Genomic DNA, 26,899 nt, shown 5'->3' on the forward strand with positions numbered 1-26,899 from the left:
AGCAGCCTTGCTAGGCCACAGAGGAGGACTTTGCAGCCAGTCCTGAAGATACCCAATAAACCAGTATCAGATGGAAGGGGAGGAGGTTTCTCCTTTATCAGTGGACTTGGAAAGGGGCAGGGAGGAGATGGGATTGGGAGGGAAAGAGGGAGTGGGATACAGCAGGGATACAAAGTTAACAAACTGTAACTAATATTAAAAAAATAAAAATTAAAAACATAATCACAACATTCACCCTTCCATCTCCTCCTTCTAGCCCTTCCAGTTAACCTCTCTATCCTACTCCCTTTCATATTAGTGGCCCCTTAGTCTTTATATATATTCTAAGTCCACTGAATTTTGTTTGTTTGTATACTTCTTAGGACTGACTGTTTGGGGTTAGATTACCATTTTGGGGGGCTCACGTTCGAGGAAAACTAATTCTCCCTCTCTGAATAGTGTTTAATCATCTGTAGCTCTTCATTTAGGGATGTAAACCTAGACCTCATATGATTTCTTTCATCTATGTTGGCATATCAGCTGATGTTATCATTGTTCAGGGACTGGTGTTATCATTGATAAGACCTTGTTTCAGTGGCCATACTGTTGGGATTTCATGAACACAGCTTTCCTGTCATAACAAGGAGGCACAACCTCTGTAGCAGACTTTCTGATCACCTATCTCTTACACTCTTTCTACCCCTTCTTCCATAAAGTTGTAAGGTTGTATTGTAGATGTATCAGCTGAGGCAAGTCACCCCACCGTCAGCCATTCATTGCATTTTGATCAGTGTGGCTTTCTGTCATGGTCTCAATCTGCCGCTACAGAAGCTAGTTCCGTGAGAGGTGAGAGCAATGCTTCTCTGTTGGTATAAGGAGAAGTATTTTGCAATTAGCACTTTTACTGCTAGGAAATTTGCACTTGCAGGCTCTCCTCTGAGATGTAGGATCTCACTAGTCACTGGTGATTGGCTAAGTTTACACTACCCAGGCATGACTTCCTCTCTGATGAGCAGGCCTTTGACCCAATGAGACAGCTTTAGTTAACACCAAGATATAAATGCCACTATGAGACCTTTAGATATATCTTGCCATGCTGGTCACTCTTGTGGTTCATAGTTTGATAGCTGGGTAAGACTATTAAATGTTTTTCCACCATTGACAGCAACTCAGACACATTGCCATTGGGTCTGTGGAAAGTGTATCCTGATAGGGAATATATAGCAGAAGAAGCTGTTCACATAATGGTGCAGAAATGGGAGATGGGGGAGACAGAAAAGAGGAAGAGGGAAAGAAGAAGGTGAATAAGATGAAGAAGGGAGATGGGGGAGACAGAAAAGAGGAAGAGGTAAAGAAGAAGATGAATAAGATGAAGAAGGGGAGGCTCTGAGTCCCAACATCTTCTTTGAGAGCATGTTGGCACTGACCTAGCGCCACAGCACCATGAGCTATGAGCCAAGCCTTTCCATACATGAGCCTTTGGCACCTGAAACAGCCAAATCATAGCAATGGTCTGTCTATGTCATGAAGTCAGTCTGGGCTCCCACTAGCCACTGCCAGATTCTAGGACAGCGCCTTTTCTGGGATGGTTGCATTATGACCTATTCGGTTTGTTTACCATAAAAGACAAGAAGTATCTTTATTTTTCTGTAATGTTGTATATCTATTTCATGTAAATTGAAACATTCTCTAAGAGGTGGAGACTCATTAAGACTCAGAAAATCAATAAAGCTCACAAGACCTTGAAAGTAACAAAACTCCCAAGTCTTATAAAGGTCCTGAAGCTTACAGGATTCACAAGGCCTTTGTGTGTGTGTGTGTGTGTGTGTGTGTGTGTGTGTGTGTGTGTGTGTGTGTTTACATAAGCACTAACAATTGCTAGGGAGAAGAGGCTTTCTGACTAGTCAAGCTGCCTCAGTGTCATGCAGGGAGGTTCAGCAACATAGTGTTCATGATTGTCATCCATCATGAGGTAAGCTATTCAGTGATACAGTTGCCTTTGAGTAACTCATGTTCATGAATAGCCATCCACTAATATTTATTTAAGTAACCTGAATAAACTCACTGGTTAACTAAGCTAGATATGGGTAGAATTGTTCCTTTGCTTTGTCATTAGTGCCTTATCTGGGTGAAGAGATGTTTGTTCCAATCTCAAAAAAAGCCACACAACATACGTCCATCATTACATTTCACATCTTTACATGTCAGTAACATTGTGCTGTGACATCTATCATCTGGTTATTGCTCTGTGTTATCCTCAGTGAAAAATCCAGAAGCTAAGATAAAAAACTTTCAACTGATATCTATCTTTTGTTTCTCTGAGAATTATATTCACTGAATTGCTGATTTTTAAGGAGGAAGAAACATGACCAATAAAACATTTGTCTAGCAATTTCAGCACTTAGAAAAAAATGGCTGTCTATGTCCTCTCTATGCATGGTCTTTGGTTGATGCATCAGTCTCTACTGTCTCCCCTGGGCCCAACTTTCTTTGGCTTTGTTGGTCTCCTTGTGTGACTCCTGTCCTTTCCAGGTTCTTCTATATGCCTCTTCTTCCATAAAGACTCCCTGTGCTCTGTTCAAAGTTTGGCTGTGAGTCTCTGCATCTGCTTCTATCCCCTGCTGGGTGGAGTCTTTTGGAGAAGATCTGTGGTAGGCTCCCTGTTCCTTTTCTTCTACTGCTTCCAGTGTATATCCTGTTTTCCCTTCTGAATGAGAATTAAGCATCTTCCTTAGGGTCCTCTTTGTTGTTTAGCTACTTTAGGTCTGTAGATTTTAGTATGTTTATTCTATATTATATGGCTAATATCCACTTATAAGTGAATATATACCATGCGTGTCTTTCTGCTCAGATGTAGCTCATAGACACCTCAGTATCCATGTGGGTTCCCTAGTAAGGATTGAAGAGACAATCTCTGACATGAACTTGGTTGCCTACTTCTTGATCACTTCTCTCTGGTGGGGCAACCTAGTCAGCCCACAAAGGAAGAGGATCCAGGCAGACCTGAAAGGACCTGATAGGCTTGGGCCAGACAGTAGGGGAGGCAGACGCGCCTATCAGTAGACTAGGGAAGAAAGATAGGGGAGGAAGAGGGAAGAAGGTTGGAACTGAGAGGAGATGACAGATGGGGCTACAACGGGGATACAAAGTGAAAAATTGTAAATAATAATAATAATAATAATGAAATAAATTCCTCTGTTGAGATTAAAAAAAGAAGAAGTGGTTGTGAGTGCTCAGGCCCAAGCATATCATCTGCGCCATGCCCTTCCCAGGCTTGGCAAGCCCTTTAGGAGAAAGGACAGAAAGAGTGTAAGAGTTGAAGAATGAGGAGGAGCACCATGAAACATGTCTCCTGGACATGTCATAGTCACTGCAGCTGTGACTACCTGCACAAGTGATGAATATAGCCGCGTCCATCAACATTTCATCACAAATGGGGAAGGGGCTCAGAAGACACGCTTCCGGAGGAAATGTGTTGATAATGAATAGTGACCATGGAGGTGGGTGCCGCTTTGTTCAGTAGGGTAGCCTCTGCTAAGTTACCCAGCCTCTCACCTCTACTTCCACATGCAAGCAACCCCCATTTAAACTCAGTGGGTCACAAAGCAGAGATCAGTATCGGAGGAGGAATTAGCAGAAAGAAGAAAGGTTCCCATGGAAGACGGAGAAGAATGAGAGAAAGAGTAGTGATGGGGGATGAAAAATGATCAAAATTCATTATGAACATGCAAATTGTCAAAAATAATTTCAGAAAAAAATAAAAAAGAGAATATTTCATGAATAGGAAAGTTCTTCCCTCAGCTAATAACTGATGAAGTGCATTCCATCTTCAAAGAGTTTAAAGCATTGTGTCCATTTATTATGATTAATGTAGAATCTGGAGTTGATTCATACTACTACATTTAGACATGCAGGAAATTTATACTTAAAGATGAGCTAAACAAGGGCCCCTTGATCTATTTTGCAGTGATCATCCACAGTCTCATTCATATAGAAAAATCAAAACCATCTAGCTCTTCTTCTCTGCTAACTCAGTCACATCACTCAGTACTCAGATGAGGACTCAAAGATATGAAATTCAGAAAAGCACTGGCGTAAGCAGATCTTTTACATGACTGCCCTGAGCTTGGGCTCACTAGTTCACAGGATGAGTCTGAAGTGATGGTAGGCCTGCTTTACAGATGAACAAAGGCTGAGATGCACACTCTTGGCCCCTATATTTCTTGTCTACCTCTGAGGCCTCCACAATGTCCTCCGTCTATGGAGAAGCAAACTTGCCAGCAAATAAAATGTTGGCCAGCTCATCCCAGATAAAGAACAGGAAAGGACGATTGGCTGTGAACTGAACTGCCATGGGGAGCCGCTTCACAGCAATACTCTCCCCAGTGACTGCCGCCGCCTCCGTGCCCTCTTCGTTGACATCCACGTATGACTTGTGAACAACCTTAGACAAATAGAGGCCCTTGTCTGGTGACATTCCAGAGAGATCCGCTCTGGCCACGTTGAAGATGTCCCTCACACCTAGGGATTTCAACAGGGCGTTTAGGTCGTATTTTACTGAAAGATTGAATTTGGGGATGCTAACTTCCACTTCTCTCTCCACCATGTTAGGAGGGCTGGTCCACTCTTTAAGCATCTTCACATTCAGCTGTTGTTCTATCTAAGAAACAAAACACACATGAGCACATGTGAGTCAAATACAAGGCCTCTGAGTGTAGACGTTTCTGTACTTCCCACTGTGAATGGTTCGGCTTCATTGCTGGCTTGTCAACTTCTAATGCTCAGGTGCCACCTATCTATGTGTTTAGCCACATCATTTTCCCTTTCTGTTGCTGACCTTTCCTCTATATTCCCTCAATGACCTTCTCAGTGTACACTCTGTATTTCCCTCAGAATTTAGCCTCTACCTAAAGTTCTCTGTTCATTGCTCCTGGCATCATTTTGTACCTACTTCCTGAATCAATCCAACCATGGATTGATTGGCCCTCACATCTGAAATTTTGAGGCACATCTCTATGAACTTAGTTCTCATTTGACTTCTAAGATGCCTTTGTCCTACTCTTGATGATGTCAATATCCCCATGTCCTCACACTTGCTGTGATGTGACTTAGGAGGCCAAACATGGCGTGCTTGCCTGATGTTTTTGTGTTTCTGACTGGCATTTCAACTCCCACATATGTACTTCGATTTCTCAAATGCTCCCGGAAACTGATTTAGGGCTTCAACATTTTTGTCTGTTATTTAAATGCTACACTTGGGTGTCTCATACCCTATAACACCAAACTACAGACACTGTCATTTTCATTGTTATCGTGTCCCAAATATTTCATTACCTTCCCACTCTGGTGAACAATATTATAAGATAAAAGCAGATTTTCTGTCAATGAATCCTTTTATCGTTTCCAATTGTTAGTTCTAATGCATGTCACCTGATGATGAAAGCAAACCCATCGCAGCTGCCTCACACTTCACACACTCACATGGGCTCTTCCTAGGTCAAGAGGGCATACTCTCCCCACCCAAATCTGGTGAAGCCCACATGGAGGTGATTCCCTAGGGGCGCCACCCCAGCTTTCTCCTTCTAATCTATGCATTTTGTGGTCTGCACATTACTTGATGTGAAGACTAATCTGCTTCCAAGTTGCTAAATTTCTCCACCATCTTCTACCCCAGCTGACCACAAGGCCCCAGGGTAATCTTAATCCCCTCTGAACTAACCACTCGTGTAAACATACTTGTTCCCACAGTGACAGCTATACGTCTCCTTGTTACAGCTCCCTCTGAACTGGTACCCACCTCACTCCCTAATCCAAATGCACACAGCCCAGCCCTGCTTTTTCAGGAATACCTCCCGCCACACCAGTGCCAGCTGTTTATAACTAAAGCTAGCAAGCCCTGACTTAAGACACTGGCTTACTTGATAACCCTGACTGTGGCCATCCTGCTGTGTGGATCAGCTTCTGATGGATCCCAGAGGCACAGCTCTTGGCCTAAGAAACTTCAGGGGTGTTTGAGGTACCGGCTAAGTGGTTGCTAGGTTGGGGTTACATGGTGTCTGTAATCTCTTCTAGGATTCTCTGTGCTAAGAACCTTTGGCTACAACCAGAAACAGGGGACTGAACCCAAATTCCTGTCACCACTATGATCTTTCCTTCCTCGTTGTGGTGCTATTTCTTTACAAAATCAGAACGTTAAAAATGGTTGTCCTTTTAGCGTATCCGGTTAGATCAGAAAACTGCCCCTTAGAGTAACAAGGCTTCATGAGCTCTCTGGGATCTGATCAGTACTACAAGTCATCACTGTAGAACAAGGTCCACCAAGTGTCTCATGAGCCATGCCCGTGTGTGCATTTACATTGTATAACATGGTGAACCTACACGGCTTTTTCAGTGAACAAAGCACTGCTCCTATAGGGCAGGGATCGTGCTTCACCCTTAGCCACCAGGGGAAAGGCCACTAAGTCAAGACATGACTGAGTGACTGACTTGAGAGACAACACAGAACACACAGAGCATGAGTGTAAGAGTGCATGCACACAGGCATGCACACGTGCAGGTGCATGCATGCACATTAGCTGAGAGCTGGCACTGTCAGACCTTTACCTGCTGTACACCAGCAGCGCCCACTGGAAGCAGGATGACCATTCTTAGTTTGCTGTTGGCGTAGGGGAGCTCAAGAACTTGCATCTGCGGCTCCTTTATGGAGGCCATCTTAAATGTTCCAGTCTGATGCATCATGTCCACCACTGTGCTTTCACCCTGTTTTTAAAAAGATGATAATTGAATTGTACAGTCACACGGGAGTGGATATGTGGGTACACTTTGTTTTCCAGCGTGAATACCATGCTATCACTGTAAAGCAAAACATTAATTGCTAATTATACTTTTCATTGCATTCCTCTGCTTGGGTTATCCATTCTCTAATCTTAAAATAAGTCAAAGTTAGAGACTGAAGAACTATAATAATACAGAGATGATTTGCATCTTTCAATTACAACGCCAGAGAGTCTCTAGTGGGAAATCAAATGACAGGCCCGTCAACTCTTTTAAGCCATGTGGAGACTGTCTTAACAAAAGCATAGCTTTATCTGCCATCATAGGAAGTAACCACAGTGCAAACATGGAGACTTAGGGTACTGAACACAGGAAAAAAAAGAGGTTTCTGCTTTTTTGGGGCATCTCTGTCCAGGCTCATGTCCACTGAGAAAGTTACTATCATTTCAAGAATTAAAGCCTTCAGCAACCTACAGCAATGTCTTCATGAAATCTTTCTGAATTGTCCTTAACTTAATATTACATTTTCCAAAACTTGGCATCATCCTGAAAATGGAATACTTACCCCACTTATGTGAAACGGAGCTTTTACTGTCTCTCTTTTCTGGAACTTATTTTGCCATTGTCCCTTGAAATATATGGCACTCACCAGGACCATGACAGAGGATGGATCAATTGTACCCTTTCCAAATAAGTTTCTGACTTTTCCTTGTAGTGAAACAAACAAAAGAAGATATCATTTTACTTGAATTAGCTTGTTGATAACAGATAATTGTGTAGGTTTTTTTTTCAGACACTAACTTTCATTTGAGGGTTTCAGCAGAGCTTCCATTCCTCATTCTAGAGCCTTCCCTGTCACAGGAACTTCCGAGCTCGGAATCACTACCTTATGGGTGACTCAGTTTGTCCTATACCTGCTCATATCTAACACACTAGTGTCCATTATTATTTTTAGAATTCTTTATTAACATCCATAGCTTATCTTTAAAAGATCCCAGCCAGGAGAACAAAAATGTCTTAACACAATGGTTCTCAGCCTGTGGGTCATAACCCCTTTGGGAGTCATGTATCAGATATCCTGCATGTTAGATACTTACATTATGATTCACTACAGCAAAACTGCACTTACGAAGCAGCAATGAAATCATTTTATGGTTCCAAAAATAATACAGTTCCACAACATGAGGCACTGCGTAAAAGGGTCACGGCGCTAGGGAGGTTGAGCACCACTGTCTTAGCAGGACAAAGAACTTACTACCTAAGACTTCTGTTCCATCAAAAGAATCCAAAGTAGAAGCAGCAAACTGACTCCCAGTTGTTCTCTGATCTCTATGAAAGCACTGTAGCCCATGCACCTGCACACACACACACACACACACACACACACACACACACACACACGCATGCTCACACGAAAGGACTTTAAATGAATCATGTATGTGTGTGCGTATGTGTGAGTGTATCTGTGTGTATACATGTAGAAGTCAGAGATCAAAAGCGGATGCCGTACCTCAGTCTCTCTCTGCCTTGTTCTTTGAGACAAGGTCTCTTAATGACCCGGAGCTGCCAGTTAGGCTGGGATGAGTAACAGTCAGCCCCAAAGCTCTTCCTGTCTCAGCTCGCATCATCACACATACATGACTTTTTCTACGCATGTTCCTAGGCCTCAGACTCAGGGTCTATGGCTCAAGCAGCCAGCTCTTCGCTGACCGGCTCTCTCTCCCAGCCCTGCTTATTTAATTGTTTTAGTTGTCTGTTTGCTTGTGTTTATGGCAGTGGCTTTTAATTTTTTTCATTTAAAAAATTGACAGTTTCATACATATACAATTAATTTTTTTCCTCCCTGTTTTGCACTCCTTCAGCCCTTCTCCCTCTCTCACTAAAATGACATTTATACTCAATAAGCCTCTTTTCTAATTTGCTGGCTTTGGGCATGTGACTTACTGATTTTAAACAGGGTTGTCTGCATAGTAGTCTCTGGAGCCTAGGCTCCCTGTGCAGATCAGGCTGTCCTAGGGCTCACTGTTTAGACCAGCTTTCTAGAGCTAGCTGTGTAGACCAGGCTATCCTGGAGCTCGCTGTGTACAACAGGCTGTCCTGGAGCTCGCTGTGTAGAATAGGCTATCCTGGAGCTAGCTAAGTAGACCAGGCTATCCTGGACCTCACAGTGTAGAACAGGCTATCCTGGAGCTCACTGTGTAGAACAGGCTGTCCTGGAGCTTGCTGTGTAGACCAGGCTGACTTGGAGCTTTGCAGATAAGGCTTTTAGAATTGCACTGATAGTCCCCTTGCCTCTTCATCCATATGCTGGGGCTACAGGCACACACCTCACTCTGGTCACTTGTGTTCACAGAGGACGAGAACTAGTGCATTTACAAATGTAACAATCAGTTAAAGCAAACACATAGTTGAAATCAGGCATTTGTTTGGAAGGTACCAGAAGATGTCTGCTTTGTAAATATTCTGACCAGAGCTAAACATGCAGCTAGCTGTCTTGGTGCCTTTCAGTGCACTGCAACATAGAAATTCTTTTGAAATGTAACCTGTCACTGGAATTGAAGCACAAGAAGGCCAAATAACCCAATTCCTATTGAATGTTTTACTTTTCAATATAATCCTGAGCCTACACCATAACTAGCATGTTATAACAATAAATAGGCACCAATGCCTAAAATATGTTTCTAAATGAGGGAGTGAATTAATTTTAACAAAAATTGCTGAATTTATAACATTTCTTTAACGTTGAAGTGGTATTCACATTCTTTCTCACAGTCTCTTGGCATAGATTGCCTAGGAGAGATGATTGTAAGTCCAAAGTATGACTCCAGTTCTTTCACTGCTGTCTACCTACCACCCTTTAGACTTCACACTAGTTAACTTCTGCTTCCTTGTTAGCCTAGCAAATCTAGATTTTTATCAATGGAGCACAAAGCTTACACACACACATTAAAGTTTGTACACATACAGACACACACACACACACACACACACACACACACGCAAACGCACACTTATCCTTACCGTTAGTTTTATTTTCAACCCAAGCATTAATAGTTTTCCTTGTTTCTTCTGTAGATAGTTCAAAATCAACACTCTGCAGCTTGGCTTGGTACAGTTTCTCAGAGCACCTTAAATATTGCTGTAAAAGAAAGGATGACTGACATTTAGCACAAAACAGTGCAAAGAGGGGTCTGGGAAGATGGCCCCTACGCTATCCAATGTGAGGAGCTGAGTTTGCATCCTACACCCATGTAAACACCAAGTGTGTGGCACAGACCTGTAACCCCAGTTCTCCTATGAGGAGATGGAGAGCAGAGACAGGGGAGCCCGGAAGCTGGGGAGTGAAGAGCTTGACATAAACAGTGGTGAGTAGCAAGGAAAAGACATTGTTTTAGAAAAAGTGGAAAGAAAGAACCGATACACAAAACTATCCTCTGACCTCCATGTAGACATGTGCCTCAAGGCCTCGCTCTTACAGTAGCACACACACACGCACACACACACACACACCCCACAAGAAAAGTAACACAGAGACAAAAATTTGTTGATGTAATGAACTAAAAAGAAGGAATTAACTGTGAGTACATCTCTTTAAATCCAAAAGATTTAAAAAAAAAAAAAAGAAAGAAAAATGTCCAGAAATGTTTAGCTGTTTTTCCATTATGTCATGGGCTTTCTTACATGAGTGTATTCAACTAAAAATGATGAATTTCATACAATGAGTACCTTTTTGTCCATCTCTCTGCTTTCCTCTTCAAAGAAAAAAAAAAGAGATAGAGAGTGTTAAAAGAAAAATTGGTATGTATAATGGCTAAATGACTTCCTCCTTACCTTAAGAACAAATTCAAAACCACCACTCCAAATCAACCTTTATCTATTGTGGTGTCTGGGCCACTGTGTGGTAGAGCAAAGAGGAAAGAAAGTATACCAGCTCAAAGAAAGTGGTCCTTGACTTCCATCACATCAGGCACTCAACATAGCACATTTTTGTGAACTTCTGTCACAGTAGAAGGAAGACTCTCAGAAATTTTAGATAATACCAAGATGGTCCACCCAACCTAGATTCAAAAATTCTATCAGAAATCTGTGACAGCTAAGACAACTTAAACAACCAGACATCTATCTCCAAATCTGGAGCTAGAAATAAATCTAATCCTCTTATTTTAAAGATAGAAGTGACTTATCCCAAGTCATATGTATAAATGTAAAGAAGACTCATCTCTTGGCTCCTAGTTGAATGTAATTTCAACTACCTCTATGATCGGCCTTTGTAAAGGCGAGACTTTTCTCTTTTCTTCTCATCCGTAAAGAGCAGTTCTTACCAGTGACTTCATTTTGTGCTTTCTCTCTGACCTTACTTCTTGCACAGCTTTAGGGATTTTGCAGAGAAAGGAATTTTCGTATGATATTACAGAACTCTAAGTGGGAATGTTGATAAAGCCATGTCTCAAAACTCCAGGCTCAAATTCAACATTAGAGAACACCGTAAGCTCTCCTCACTCTCCCTCGACTTTATATTATGAAATTCAGAGAGCATCCAGTGTGCTCACCTTGTGGAATGTTATCGCCTTCGACCCATAGATCCGGTTAGCCATGCTGAGGGAGTTGTGTTGGTTGATTTGAGACAGCAGGGTTCGGAACTCACGATGCATCCTTGAACCTTGGCTGCACTGGGAGCAGTGGAAAGAGAAGACAAGCCATTGGCTTCTTGCCGCTGAAGAGTCAGAAATGACAAAAAGCCATATCTGCAGGGCGATATCATCTTTGCCTTCCAATAAATAGCAGTGAACACAAGGAGGTGAACTGTGCAAGCATCTTACTCGATTTCCTTTAGCAAAGTGATCTCGGCGGACCGTGCTCACACTCCTGAGTACTTCCTTGCTGATCCTGAGTGTTTAATCCAAAAGCTTAAGTTTTCATGAACAAAGAGATTGAGATGCAAGTTCTGCAGCTGCCTTTGTTTTATATTTCTTTTTGCAACGCTCAGTCTTTTGATTCTTTTTTTTTTAATTTTATATTTTGACAGTTTGTTACTTGTATTCTATGCAATGTGGTCACATTCCCTTTCCATTTTCATCCCTTACACCCTCAGATTCTTGTTGACTTTTTCTTCTTAACTAGTGGATGTGGTATTTCTAGGTAGGCCTGGCTTGAACTCATTATGTATACCAGTCTGGCATGGAACTTAACAGTCCTCCTGCCTCTCCCACTTAGGTGCTGAGAACACAGGCACGAAGCAGCACACCCAACCAAATCCTCAGGTTTTTAAATGACTACTAAAATACTTCAGCCTTCAGTAACAAGATCTAGTACGTTAACTTGTTTTGTTCAGCAGCAGTTCTAAATTTGAAACTGTATTATACATATGAATGATGATTAAGAATTCATAAATGCCAAAGAGACAATGCCTGCATTTCCTAAATACTGGTTCATAATAAGTAGGATCTCTGTGATATTTTCCTGCCTGTGTGTGCACGAATGCACATTTATCCATATACCCAAGCACTCCTAAAAATACTATCATGTGAGAATTATAAGTGAGTGAATACTCCTTTGAGAGTGACTAGGTACCATTCCCTCAGAGCATGTGTATGTGGCTGCATCAGGGACAGTATGTGATTAAATGGTGATCATTTCTCAGTAGAATAACAAAACATCACTGCACAGGTGAATCTGGAAGAGTCAACAGCAGATGGGGCACAGAAAAAGAAAGTATGAATGAAGATGACAATGAACAGTTAAAAATTTGAACGCACAGGCTTTATCGTTGCTGCTATCATTGCCACATGTTCAATTAAATACTCTGCAGTTGCTATGGGGAAGATTAGTATAGGACAGCATGGCAGAACTGGCTTTCTCATAACCTCAAGACAGGACTCCGCTACTCCATGGCTGAACTGTGGCCTCCCCATGTGTAATGTTCAGAGTACCTGACATCTCGGCAATGGCATCATCTTACCTCAGAAGAATTTTTCATCATTGGCTTTAAGAATTTTGAAAAGTTGTCATAGTGGAGCACCTAAGAAAAGAAAAGGCACCAATTGGCTACAAAAGTAATGTACAGTCTATAAAATCTGAGAGCTGTAGTCATTCTTCCATTTCAGATCAAGACCAGTATTAATAGAAAACATCTAATAATATTATGTTTCAGGTCTTGAGTTAAGTATCAAGCTGTCTTCTTTAACCCTCCCCACACCTCCACAAGCAAATACTATGACCTTCATTTCATGTGCTCCATTGATTTGCATTGAGCTCTGATATTTAAAACTGTTTGCCTTTCTAACAAGATGGCAGGTGGACACAGTGGTGCACACCTATTATTCCAGCACTCAGGAGGCAGGAGGATCTCTGTGATTCTGAGGCTGGCTTGGTCTACAAAGTAAGTCCAGGACAGCCAAGGCTACACAGAGAAACCCTGTCTCAAAAAACCAAAACCAAAAAAAAAAAAAAGGAAAAGAAATAACGAAATACATCTTAACTAAGTATGCTTTTTCATTACACAAGATAATATTTTCAATATAAATGGCTGAAGTTTGGCAGGCAATAGAGGACATGTGAAAAATGTCCAGATTCTGGAGTGGTTCTGTTCCAGGACTTACCTTTTCCATTTGCTCAGCACTCTTTCCTCTGGCTCCCAGAAGGAGCATGCTTAGAGCATAATACACAGTGAGTGAGGAAAAGAAGATGTTTTCACCAACATTGTTACTGTTCAGCTCTTTGAACACATCAAGGCAGAATTCAGCATTTGCGGTAATGATGGGGTTCATTCTTATGCCAAGCAAAACCTAAGAATAGAGCAGAAATAATTCTGTCCTTGTGCGGTTACTTCCAATCCTTTAAGATACCTCCTTTCCTGGAATTTGTGTACAGAATGCTTACGCTACACAGACTCAAACAATTGTTTTCCCACCAAACTGCTCATATTCGTAGCCTCATGGAAAGAGAGTATCACCTTTCCACACAGTTTTGTACAAGCAACCTGACACTTGCCACAGTTTTATCCTTTTCCTGGCCCTCTTCCAAGAATGTGAAGCAAAGCCAGGAAGGTGACCAAAGCTCTCCACCCAGTCAGAGCCATAGCATGAGTAAAAATTAAGGAACGGAAGAGAAAAACCTGAGAGAAGGAAAGATGATGCTGGAACATGTGTTATTTTAGGGAAAGAGCATGCTGGGAAAATTCTGTCCTACAAGCATGGATAGAACACCACAAAGAGCAGAGAGCTGTAGAAAGAGCAATCCTCAAGAGTAGCTCCTGGCAACAAGGAGACTTTATTCTTCAAGGATTCCTTGCCAACAAACATTTCTTTGCTTTGTCTTCCTGGTAGTGACTCCCTTTTAGTCCGTTGCCTGACTCCTTGGTAACCCCTTACTCTCACATTCTCCATTGCTAACATCTGCTCATCATAATTCATCAAAATTCAGACCTGAGTCTTATCAGCCTTTACACCCACACCCCAGGTGACATCATCCCATATCATATTCAATTATCATCAACACACTGATAGGTCTTTGTTATAATTTGAATATAAAATATGCCCCATGGGCTCATAAACTAAACAGCTAGTCTCAAGCTGGTAGGACTATTTTGAGAGTTTCTGGAAATGTTAGTTAGGTTCCTTCCTAACTAGGTCACTAAGTGAACACACTTGGGCCCATTCATTTTTCTCTCCCTCTCTCTTTCCCTCCATCCTTTTTTCCCTCTATAACCTATTCCACTATTCCATCATGTTAGACTGAGCTTTCTGAGACTACAAGCCAAATGAAACCCTTTCTAACCTTTGTTTTCCCAGATGTTTGGTTACAGAAAAGCTAATCTGACTCTTGAATTTATCCTGCTTCTCAATCCTAAACCCACATATCCAACTACACACTCAATATCTTCTCTTACATGGCTAATGGGTCTTTCACACCCACTCCTCTACCTTGCCTCCTCCAAAACAGCTTTCTTCATTTCTCTAACTCCTGACTCCACTTTTTTTTATTTCTTAGGCTAATAACCTCAAGGTTATCCTTTAATGTATTCTTATTCTTTTTTACCTTCAATCTATGAAAATATCTATTCCTTCTACTTTCAAAAATACTCAAAGTCACCCTCTTTGGTTTTACCATTTTGGTAAATGCCTCCCTCCTTCCACCCTAAGTATTGAAACACTTTCCACACCTTGTTAGTTTCTTCATTTTTCTTTTTTTCTTTATTAATTACACCTTACTCACTTTGTATCCCCTCCCCTTGGTTCCCTCTCTCCTCCTGTCCCAATCCCTCCCTTCCTCCACCCTCTGCATGCATGCCCCTCCCCAAGTCCACTGATAGGGGAGGACTTCTTTTCCTTCCTTCTGATCCTAGTCAATTAGGTCTCATCAGTAGTGGCTGCCTTGTCTTCTTCTGTGGCCTGGTTTCTTCATTCTTTATGTCCCATTAGTAGTGTTTTCTTGAGAAGCAAGAGTGATATTGCTTAAAGGTCTGATGCGCATGTCTCTCTGTCCTCAGCATCTTCAGTAGCACACCAGTCTCACAGAGAAGCCAAAACCTTACCATAACCTGACCTGGCCTTCTCAGACCTCACCCTTGCCCCCACTGCACTGACTCTCAACACCCTAGCTTTTTCTTTCAGCCAGTATGCCAAGCATGTTCATCTCAGGCCTTCTATATTGCTAATCCTTCTCCTGAGATGTTCTTCCCATCAGTACTCAGAAGGCTTGCTCTGACAGTTCATTCCTCTCTCTCCTTTCAGGAATGCATCTCATCATCAAGCCTTTCCCTGGTCATTCCCTTTGAAGACTCATCCCACATCCCTATATCACATCTCTCCAGTTTATTTTTCTTTCCAGAACTATCACCTGAATCACAAATTGTGCCATTTTTAAAAAATCTTCTCTACTCCCTAGCATACTGGCTCTATTAGATCATGGATTCCCTTTTGGTTTCATTGCTGGACATGTAGGCACCCCTTAATATACATGTGTGATAGAATTGAAGAGGAAGATTTTAATCTGGTAAACACAGCAATATTCAGGTATGCACAGAATTCAGTGAAAGTACAGAGGATGGACAGATCTACCTTGAGAGGCACAGCCCTCTCGCTGCTGTTTCTAGAAGAATAGGAGAGTTGCCAGAAAAAGTGCAAGTAAAAAGAACATTCATGAGAAAATCAATGACATGGAAATAAACTAACAGACTAACGTGCCGAAAGACAATATGTGTGTATATGTGTATATACATGTACATACGTATATATATATATATATATATATATATATATATGTATGTATGTATGTATGTATACACACACACACACACACACACCAGGAAAATTAAATAGTAAGCCAAAAGCTGGAAAGAGTAGGCATGGAGACAAGGAAGACCATGTCTTTAGAAGCATATATGCTGCACTGAGAAGTGAGAAAGCCCCAAATAGTTCATTACAGAGTTGAGTTGCCAGGAAATCTATTTAGTGTATACCAACCCAGTGACCCTCTTCCTATCTTCCTTCCTTTCTAAACTTTTTCTGATTCTCTGCCTAATGTTCTGCCTCCATCCTGCTTTCCAGACAGCACATCTTAAATGTTAATTACCCATCAGTTAGCAAGAGAGCTGGCTGTGATACAGATTCCATGTGTGCATAAAGAGAAGGCTTTATACTTCCTGGTCCCCAGAAGCAAGTCTTAATTGCCTAAACCAATTAAGACAATTCTGCATTCCATTTCAGTGAGTAGCTTAGGACTTCTGGAATTCTTGCTGAGGAAATATTTCCTCTGAAAATGATTTAAGAAGAGACCTATAAGGGAATTTCCTTTCTTTCGGAACTGTGAGGTCTACATGTGGCTAGAATTAAAGTAGCTTTTCATGGCCATAAGTTAATTAATCAAAGAAGAGACCAAACATGCTGGAGGAGAAAGATGGGGGTAATTTAAGTACTTAATGACTCACCATTGAGTAGGTGGATTAACAGCCCTGGACCTACCCTACTTTGGGATTTCTTGCCATGTCCTATGAAAGCTTTTTCTTGCTACTTACATAAAAAGGTTTAGTCGTGTCTTTTGTTGCTTATAGCTAAAAGCATCACCCCTTACTTTAGAAATCTCTTTATGTCCTTTTGTCCACTAAGAGCAACAAGCACACTTGCTAGCAGTCACACTTTTCTAATGAAACTACATATTTTAGACTCTCACAGATCTGAAAATGTTTCATTTGTTTACCTCTAATCTCTTCAGTCCCACATGTTTTTAATTAAATTTTATTTTTTTATTAATTACAGTTTATTCACTTTGTATCCCAGCTGTAGCCCCCTACCTCATTCCCTCCCCACTCTTCCTCCTTTATTCCCTCCCAATCTCACCCTCCTTCCCTCATCTCCTCCCATGTCCCTCTCCAAGTCCACTGATAGGTTCTCCTCCCATTCCATCTAACACTGGCTTATCAGGTCTCATCAGAACTGGATGTATTGTCCTCTGTGGCCTGGCAAGACTGCTCCCCCCTCAGAGGGAGGTGGTCAAAAAACCAGCCACTGAGTTCATGTCAGAGACAGTCCCTGTTCCCCTTACTAGGGAACTCACTTGGATACTAAGCTGTCATGGGCTACATCTGAGCAGGGATTCTAGGTTACATCCACATGTTTCTAGAATCCTACTCTAGGCAAATATTTCCAAGACAGTATAAAAAATTATGAATATTCCTCCCTACCTCTGTTCATGTATTGTAGTTACTGTGTGTTTTCAGCCTGCTCATTTGACCTGAGCTCACTGGAGGTGTATTGTCTGGGGCGTGACCTTGTGTGTCACTGATTTAGGAATGTATGTCATGCTCCCCTTCAAAACTCAAGGCTTTGTGTTCTGAGTGTCATAAAGAGCTAAAAACATATGGTCCTCAGACCTGACAGAGGGAGGAGAGCATGTGGCTCAACCACTGTCAGGCAACAAAGAAGCAAAAGGAAATGTGTCACCTGTGAACTTTCAAAACAATGAGCCATGGCATTTCCACAGTGCCAGTGGTGATCACACCTTTCTGCAATCAAACTGGTGGCTCTAGATGTATTCCTATGCACTGGATGCTGGGTGTCTTAGCTCTTTGACCACCCAACACAACACTCTAGAGCCAAGCCTGAGCTGGACACGCTTTTGCTTTTGATTTTTTTAAAAACAGAAACCATCCCACGGGCTTTGCTGATCTCCTTCCACCAGAAGCAAGCTCATGTCTTCAGAGCAGGGTGCTGTGCTTCTACTTAATCTTAATACAGAGCCCCATGACATCTGTAATAATTAGTGTCCTTGAAAAATGTTTATTTGATAATCTCAATAATAGAAGTCCATCCAGTAGTGACTCATATCCAAGCTGGCCTCTCTTCACACCATATTCTGTACTATGGTGGGTGGAGTTAGCGAGTAACGTCTGGATCTAGGATGTAATTTCAGATTTACAAGTAAATGTAAATTTTTTTCAATTTATGTCATGCTTTTTTATTATAAAGTAGCCATTGTACCCTGCAATTACTGAGGCTTCTACAATGAAGAATTTAGGATACATGGTAGGGCCACTTACTGTGGTCTACACTTTTAAAAAGTACAGGCCATGGAGGAAGATGATGTAGCCAGTCCCAATGAGACCTGATAGGCTAGGATCAGAGAGAAGGGAAGAAGGTCCACCCCTATCAGTGGACTAGGGAGGGGCATGGGGGAGAAGAGGGAGGGTGGGTGGGACTAGAAGGAGATGAAGAGGGGCCTACAGCCAGGATACAAAAATAAATTGTAATAAATAATAATAAATTTTAAAAAATATATATAGACAATTCTTGTTAAGTTTGTTTTAATTAAGGTGAAAATTTAATGTATTTTTAAAAAATAAGTTCTTGTAATCCTAGTGTTCTATATAAAATAAACATTATTAGATTTTTAAAAATCTATTTCTTTCTTTATAATCATGAGTAGAAAAGCTCAAGAAATCACACCCCTCTCCTCTTGGAGCAAGACATCTTCGAACTTCTTCATTTACCACTTTAGGCCTAATTCATTCTCTTTCCCTTCCACCCTCAAACCTCACTTTTATTCGCTTTAGAGGATACCCTTACTTTGTATATGCTCTGGTAAAATATTAATTTTGTTGTTTCATACACTTTTTAGTTTTTATAAATGAGCGTCTGTTAAGTGGTTTATTCTTCATTTAGTACTATATATTTAAGATGCATCCACGTTGCTCCAGACACATCACTTCTGCCTGGAGAAATGGTGTATTTTCATCATATGTTAGCCTATTGCCTTTTCAGAATCTGAAGCTTCAGTGTCCCCTGCCTCTGACCGTAGGAAGTGCTGTGAAGAACATCTTCATGTACCCTGTTCACACACCTACACTAGAACGCCTTTGAGAAATAAGCGACGGGATCGCAGGGTCCATGTGCACACCAGTACCGTAGGTGTGGATTCAGAAGCTTTAATCCTGAAGGATGAGCTACACTTCTGCGGTTGAGCAGAGGATGCATTGGGAGCTTGAGGGACATCACACTGTTAAGGCTGGAACTCTGGTCCATCTCTCCTGAACCATGTGCTCCTCCCACGCCCTGCCACATGCTATTAAATAACAGCGTTGGCGCTAAGTTTAAGAGATAGGAGTTAAAAGCAGTGCTTCTCTGACCTTGCGGGTGAATCTGGAGGCACGCAGCACAAAGGAGAAAAATACTAAGTTCATAAATGGACGGCTATTGGAATTTTATAATTACAGTAATGTCATGAGTGTTGTTATCTGGAAGGTTGATAGTGCAACATTCAACTGAAGGCGATTGACGGTGTCTACAATCTCTGTTCATCTTCTAGACTCCTCCCTTCATAGCCATAGCGGAGTTCTTTTACAGCAGCGCTACTTTTAAAATTGTGCTCAATTAATTTTATGCTATAGCCTCTACTAACATTTTTTTCTACAGCTGGGCAATTGTCTTTGCACACAGAGGAATGTATGGCTGGATTACAGATTTGAATCCAGTATGTTGGGTTTTATCACTAGAATTATCATTCCTTGAATGAAGAAAAAAAACTTTATGAACTCATCAGTGTCTTCATGTTCACCCCAGAATGAATATATATTAGAGAAAATGACACTGAATATTTTACTACTACCAGACTGATTAAGACTGACTAGTCAATTTTCAAGAAGAACCCACTGGATAAAAGTCTGGAAGCATATGAATCTTATAAAACATGTGTGGATCCCAATATGGCCTAACCCAGCTGGGGAGGGAACACCAGGAGTCCTGTGGATGACCAAATAGAATTTGAAAAGAAGAAAAGAATTATAGAACTCTTACTTAAACATCTCTGCACTTTTTTGCCTGTGTTTTAGGGCAAGAAACACCTGCCAGGAAAGTAGTCTTTGTCATTTCAAGGAAGCTGTGGGAGAGGAGGCAAAAAAAAAAAAAAAAAAAAAAGATTCCTGAGGCTCTTGTTCTTTTGGGGTTAAAAAGATGAATTCAAGAAGAGATGGCTATATTCGGGAAATGTCAGGAGGGGATCACAAAATAGATAGTGCTATGAGAGAAGACGAAATCTCAGTCAGCTCTTTCAGGACACATAAGTGACAAAGACCTCAGCTTCTTACAACTTGGGCACTGCCTAAGAAAAGCACACACTGAGAGAAACTCATAGACACATGTACGAAGACACACAGAGAGACAGACACACAGAAAAACCCACGGATAAGACACACACATATACACCGCATGCACACACATAGGCACAGAGAGAGAGGAGAGAGAAACTTACTCACACACACTTCCACCTGCACTCATAAGAAATGTCACAGAGAGAAAAGGATAATACAAGTCTAAAGGATTGGGATAATACTAAGTATAAAATACAAGCATAAGATCTTCACTAAATCAATCAGATTTATGAAATCTAGTTAGGTGAATTAATGGTTTTATAACGTACATTTTCAATGATATTCAGATATGATAATGGCCTTATCAAAAGGTCAGTGAAAGGGCACATTCAGTTAAATAATAAGCTACCCCCCTCATCTGACTCACTTCACACTTGCTAAGTGTCACATTTTACTGTTATTTGTCACCCCCCTCACAGCAATTCTGCTCATAAAGTACAGATAAATTCTCTTTACCTTTGTTGCTTTCCGATGGTGATGGGGACTGTTTAGCAGGTTAGACTGGAGCTGTCTTCATCCTAAGGAAATATAAGCCTTCACTTTTTGCTCCTCCCTTTCTACTGTGTCGTTATGATTCAGCTCTTCACCTGCTGAGCAGGAAGTACAACCCCAAGAAGGAAATCCTTCTCAAAGCTATATAGTGGCTTTGGAGGAATTACACATGACCCGTGCTTTCTGGATCACAGCGTACTTACTCTCATCCTGCTTTACTAACAAAGAATCCCAGACAAGTCTAGCTTCCACTGAAGGAAATCTAGCTATCTTTCTGAAGAGAATAGCATGAACTCATCCCATTGGTAGAGCCCATGTCAACGTTCCAGGGATTGCCAGAGTCCTTAAACCCAACACAGAGCCATTTGGTCAGAAAGACTCTGGTGGGGACAGATGCTCTCTGACTGAAGGCACATTAAGTTCAAGATCGTCTGAGCTCTTTTTCAGGGAGATGTGTTTTATGTATAGCTTCAACAGCCTATTATCAGGTAAGTTCTCTCTCATAAAAGACCACTGGAGTGTGCTCAAGCAGGAACTGCCCTGTGGCTTCCATACCAATGACTGATACCAAAAAAAAAAAAAAAAATCACACAAGCCTCTTACAGGAAAAGCCACCAGTGGTAATGAAGTGCATGTCTGAGATGCAGTTTGGAACTGCAGTAAAAAACTATAGATCAGAGATAGGGTGAAGGCTGGTGGTAGATGTTTAGAGCAAACAGTAGATAGAATCATAAATGTGAGAATACCTGTGGTCTTCCCAAAAGTCAGTCTTATGCATGCAATGCACAGCCCAGCTTCCCCGGAATAGTGCCAGTACCTGCCTAAAGCTATAAAAGCAGACCCATCCACATGTGTAGTAGAAGACCACAGTTTTCTCCATGGTCTCATCATGCAATATGGCTTTCCTCAGTTGAGATTAAATAATTATATAAGCTGCAAAACCAAGAAAACTTGAGTATAAAAAGTACTTTCCTAATATCCATTAAGTCTTCAATATTCTCACAAAAATAGTTTTATACAATCAACCTCATAAAACTAAAAGTGGTTCCTCTACCCTCCAATGTCTCTCTGCTCACACTGGACACTTTTCACATGTTCCAACACCAGCTGCAGTCTTTGATGGCTTGGATGGTGCTTTTCTACTCTTACAGCCTCTACCTCCTGATTTTTGTCGCCATCTCTCTTAAGATCTATAAAATTTTTATGATATTTTAAACCTCTCCTAGAGTCTAAAACTTTGCTTCATCAAAGAAAAGTCTTTATGTTACTCATCCTAACTATAGCTCTATTAATTTCCCTATTAGAAAGGAAGTGATTGTTTTGGTTTTTCCTTGTAGGTGGAAGGATTTTCATTAGCCTAACTCCTTTTTTCACTTTATCCAGTAATTTGCTTCTTCTATATCTAGATCTTAACCTGGAGTCCTTGAAAGTAGAGCCAAAAGAAAACATGCATGTAGCTTATTTGTGAAGTGATCATAATGAGCAAGAAAATAAGCAAAACATCTGATTGACTGCCATTGACTTTACAATGGTTCCTAATGCCTCCAACCTTCAGGGAAACCTTAAAAAATAGGCTTATAGCTATCTTCACATAGGAAGAAAGTAAAAGAAACATTGACATATTGCTTTAAATCCTATCAGAAGCATTCATATATTGCTTTGAATCCTATCAGTCACAAGAAGAGATCCAAAATGCTACAGGGCATTGCAATGAGTGCATGATGGGTGTTTGATTGCTCCACAGCATCGGAATGGCACTGTGGTTCAAAGCAAGACATGAGGGAAGGTGTTGTCAAAAAATTATGACTAGAGATGCTTAAGGCCTTACATGAAGAGTACCCTCTGCCACAGCTGCACTAATGTGTCATATGACATATCCTGAAGTCTCTAGCAAGGCTGTGCAACACAGCCACTTTGTAGGCTTTAGAAAGGAGCTTCCCTCTTCTCACAGGGAGCCAAGCATAGACTTCTTGTTCTTATCTTTCCCAGGATGGAGCCCCATGTGGAGACAACAGTAATCATAGTGACTAGTTCATAACTTTTGACCTCCAATCTATATAATTCATTGCCCATGGGGCTATTTTGCTATCTTTGTGTCTGAATTCTTAGTCTTTCCCTCAGTTTTTCCAGGGCATTGCTTGTAGTGGTTCAGATAACTAATTGCACTACCTGTAACCAAGAGTCCATGTCAGAAGTTAAAGGTGATTCTCCAGAAAGAACTTCCAGGTAAGCATCAGGGACAACACATCTTCACAGAAGTCTTTGGTGGTGTGCTGTGAGAAGAGACTAGGCTCAAGTAGGCTGTGTGAACACCTTCTTCAAGCATGGAAAGAAAGTGCACTTTGGCATAGATGATGCTAGAAAACACAGAATTGAAAACTTTTTGTTAAGTTAGCATAAGCTTATGCTCATAGAAGAAAAATATAGATAGAGTGCATCTCAGCTTTATTCTTGCTTCAGACTTTCCAAAGAAATGGAGTACCTTGAGCTCCTGACCCATGATATCATCTCCAGTTTTGACAGCATTAAATATGGGCTGAAGAGTACATGTTGAAGTGAAGAAGAGAAGCAAAAGGATTCTCCATGGGACTGGGATGTCCTAGTGAGATGCCTCTTAAGTATATAAGTTTATTCCCACTATTATACATGATTGATAATTTTCAAAAGATAGCATTTATCTGAAATTCAAATTTACCTGTATAATATACCTTTTCTGAAACTTCATTTTTTTGGCATCATCTTAGGCAAATTTAGTAAATATTTACATTTACTAACATTTTGTAAAATAGCACAGAATAGCATAAAATACCATGGAATTAAGAGAGTCATGAGCATCTCAATCTTAAAACAAATGCAGCAGCAGAGAGGAAATAGCTGATGAGGACCAGTGCCTGTCTCATTGTGTAGGGCAAGACAAAAGACAGGTGAGAAACTAACTTGAAATCAATGCGACATGGTCAAGAACAAAGTAGATAAAATAAGATACATGCTCAAAGGTGTATGTGAGGACTAGACTATTTCCTTATGGGCATGGACAGTGTTTTTGACAATAGCTGACACTTAGCAAACATTCAGTTTCCATTTGTCAAAGTAAGCTGATCATCCTTATATTTTGGGTGAAAAAAAAAGGCATATTCAAGGCTAAGAAAAAGCCTCTTCACTGACCAGAGGCTGGACCATGTCCCACTGTAAAGAAAACCAACTATATCTGCTTAGACTTGCAAAGTCTTCACATTTCAGACTTTCTAGGACCTTAGAATGTGATACCCAAAGCTAACTTCAATTTTATAAAATGTTTCACCATTTTATCATGAAATTAAAAAAAAAAAAAGGCAGAGGCTTCACAGTGATATGTTGATGCTCTTATATCCCCATGCATAAAACATTTTTTTCAAACAAGCCATGTCATACAAAAACCAGTAATATTTCTAACTACACGATGTTCTTTCCATTTAGTCAGACTAGCCTGTGACAAAGACATGGATATAAGAAAATAGAAAATAGTAAGTGTGCTAAGACATAGCCAAGAGAAAGTATCAACAATGTCACTGTTGTGTTTCGCAGGCGTGGAGAGAACCTATAAAGTACAATGTGCACTTGAGCATAGAAGGGTGTGTGCTTCATGCACAAACCTTGCTTCTTTAATTTATGCACTTGGAAAAGTTTTCTCAGGGAAGTCAAGAGAAATCAAAACATAAACTAATGAAGAAAAGATCTTGTGAAAATATGCTGTAAAATTCATCCATGCATTATTAAGAAACTGATCTTCGGTCTGAGAAGATAGTCACAATAATTCACAATACATATTTAGAAAAGTGCTTATGTGAATAATACAAAAAAGCTCAGAAATTTAAAAAGCTAAAAGTAAAGAACCCAAAAGCTGGGGAGATGGCTTAGTGGTAAATAGCACTGGCTGCTTTCTCAGAGAATCCATGTTTGAGTCCCACCATCCCCATAACATCTCACAACCACCTACAATTCCAGTTCCTGGGGAATCATGCCCCTATCTGGCCTCTGGACATTCGTGTGGTTCACATGCATGCATGTGGGAAAACACTCATACACATAAAATAAAGATAAAAGTTTTTTTAACTGAAACATAACAAATGAATGAATGTTTGCATCAGCATTGAGAAATGTGAATGAATAGCTATCAAGCACGTAACGAAATGTTCAGCACTATTAATCTGTATGAATTAAAGACACAGAAACATACCACATTGCACCATTAGAATGAATTAAAGACACGGAGTCATACCACATTGCACCATTAGGATGTGCACATTAGAAAACCTGACTATTGGCAGATGTAGCTCAGCTCATAAAGTGCTTGTCTAGCATACACAGACTATGGGCTCAGTCTCCTGCGTTTCATGAAGCAAGGCATGGTTGCACATGTCCATAATCTTGTTACTCAGGAGGGAGTCAGAAGAGGCTCAAAGATTGAAGGTCAGGGTTCTTCACAACATTCTCCCTCCCTCAGAAGAAAAGGAGGAAGAAGAAGAGAAGGAAAGGAAAAAAAGGCTAAGCAAAATAGACATAAGATGGACTATGCCCTACTGACAAGGATTTAAAATAACCAGTAACCTCCTACAGTGCTTGGTTATGTGAAAAGATGGTAGATTCCTTTAAAGTAAATACATTTACTCTGCATCATAGCATATCCTCAAGGGTATATAACAAAGGGGGAAAGTTGTCAACTGTGATTATAGTGATATTGATTTTCTAAGAACAATTATTTCTTTCTTTTTGAGACAGAGTTCCATTGTTAATTTAGCTCAGGATGGATCACAATCCTTCCTTTGTGTCCCTGATGCTGAGATTTGGGATGTACACCACCACCACACTCTGACCTTGAGAAGAGTTGATATAAAAGATAATCACTGGATATCAGTCAAGAAGATAAGCTATGGAAAATGACACTGCATTATAAACAAAACAGTTCAGGGTGAAAAGGTTGTTGGCTGTTGTAAAGCTTCCTCATTGTGGCTCTACAGATGTAAAAAAAAAAAAAAAAACAAAAAAAAACAAAAACAAAAACAAAAACAAAAAAAAAAAACGGAGTAACAAATCATAAACTTTATTCCAAACAGAGAAAGAGCACTGGAAATCAGAAATAAAGGATAGTTGGAAAGCATGACAAGACAGAGAAGTTATACAGAGAAAAGTAAGAAACAGACCACAGGTCTCGCCCTAACTCCCTGGAGAGTGAGAGAAGCCATAGCCTTTATCAAAAGGTAACCCAGACAATCCTGCAAACTGTAGAAACCCACTTTTATCCCAAACCCTAAACCCACTGGGCAACTGGCCAATTTGGTGTGGCAGCAGCTGTGGAGCAAGACAACTCTGAGGAAGGAAACCATTCCATCCTCATCTGGAAAAAATTGTATCTCTCTAAACTGAGCTACTTTGGACCTTGAAAGCAGAGAGCAGTTGCAACACTAAGAGAGCCCAAGATGGTCTACTATAGCATCACAGTGAAGAAGAGACAGAAGAGCACCTGAGGAGAGGATGAAGATCACAGGGGCCATCTTCCACAGCATCACAATGGAAGACAGACACAGGAGCAACTGTTGTGAGGACCAAGAGCAGACATGACCCCACTGAGCAATGCCTTAAGCAAACATTGGAAGCCTCTGAAGTGCATGGCAGACCAGAAGGCCAACGGACATTGATTGGTTCAGCCTTCAGCTCACGTGCAGCACCAGCCTGAGTGGTTTGTTGGGTACTTTGGAGTGCTGTTTAATACTGAAGCCTAGCTCTCCTTTCTGAACAGAGCTGGGGATTGAGCCTTCAAGAGACCGTGACTTTAAGTAAATGTGGAAAAGGTTCTCATCTCAACAGATGGGTTCATTCATTTCAACTTAAAAAACATAAAACCTATGAATAAAAGGTAAATTTCACTGTCCCAAATCCTCAATAACCAAATGTTAAGATACTGAAATGGTCAAAATGCCAAAGAGTTCAAAAGTCTAATTTAAGAAAATAATCAGAGACTTCACAGAGGAGTTA

The 26,899-nt window shown here is 40.8% G+C and overlaps 1 protein-coding gene across 1 annotated transcript; it reads right to left on the minus strand.

Moving 5' to 3' along the window:
• Window positions 1-3,839: 3,839 nt before the first annotated feature.
• Serpinb11 (serpin family B member 11) lies at window positions 3,840-20,915 on the minus strand. The gene is made up of 8 exons (XM_021638765.2): window positions 20,852-20,915; window positions 13,353-13,538; window positions 12,713-12,772; window positions 11,304-11,423; window positions 9,775-9,892; window positions 7,319-7,461; window positions 6,583-6,738; window positions 3,840-4,639 (listed from the first exon to the last, which is right to left on the minus strand). The coding sequence occupies exons 2-8, from the start codon at window positions 13,518-13,520 to the stop codon at window positions 4,238-4,240; spliced, it is 1,167 nt and encodes a 388-aa protein (XP_021494440.1). The 5' UTR covers window positions 13,521-13,538; window positions 20,852-20,915; the 3' UTR covers window positions 3,840-4,237.
• Between the last annotated feature and the right edge of the window lie 5,984 nt (window positions 20,916-26,899).

This window comes from Meriones unguiculatus, chromosome 18 (assembly GCF_030254825.1).
Source record: "Meriones unguiculatus strain TT.TT164.6M chromosome 18, Bangor_MerUng_6.1, whole genome shotgun sequence".
NCBI classification, from domain to species: domain Eukaryota; kingdom Metazoa; phylum Chordata; class Mammalia; order Rodentia; family Muridae; genus Meriones; species Meriones unguiculatus.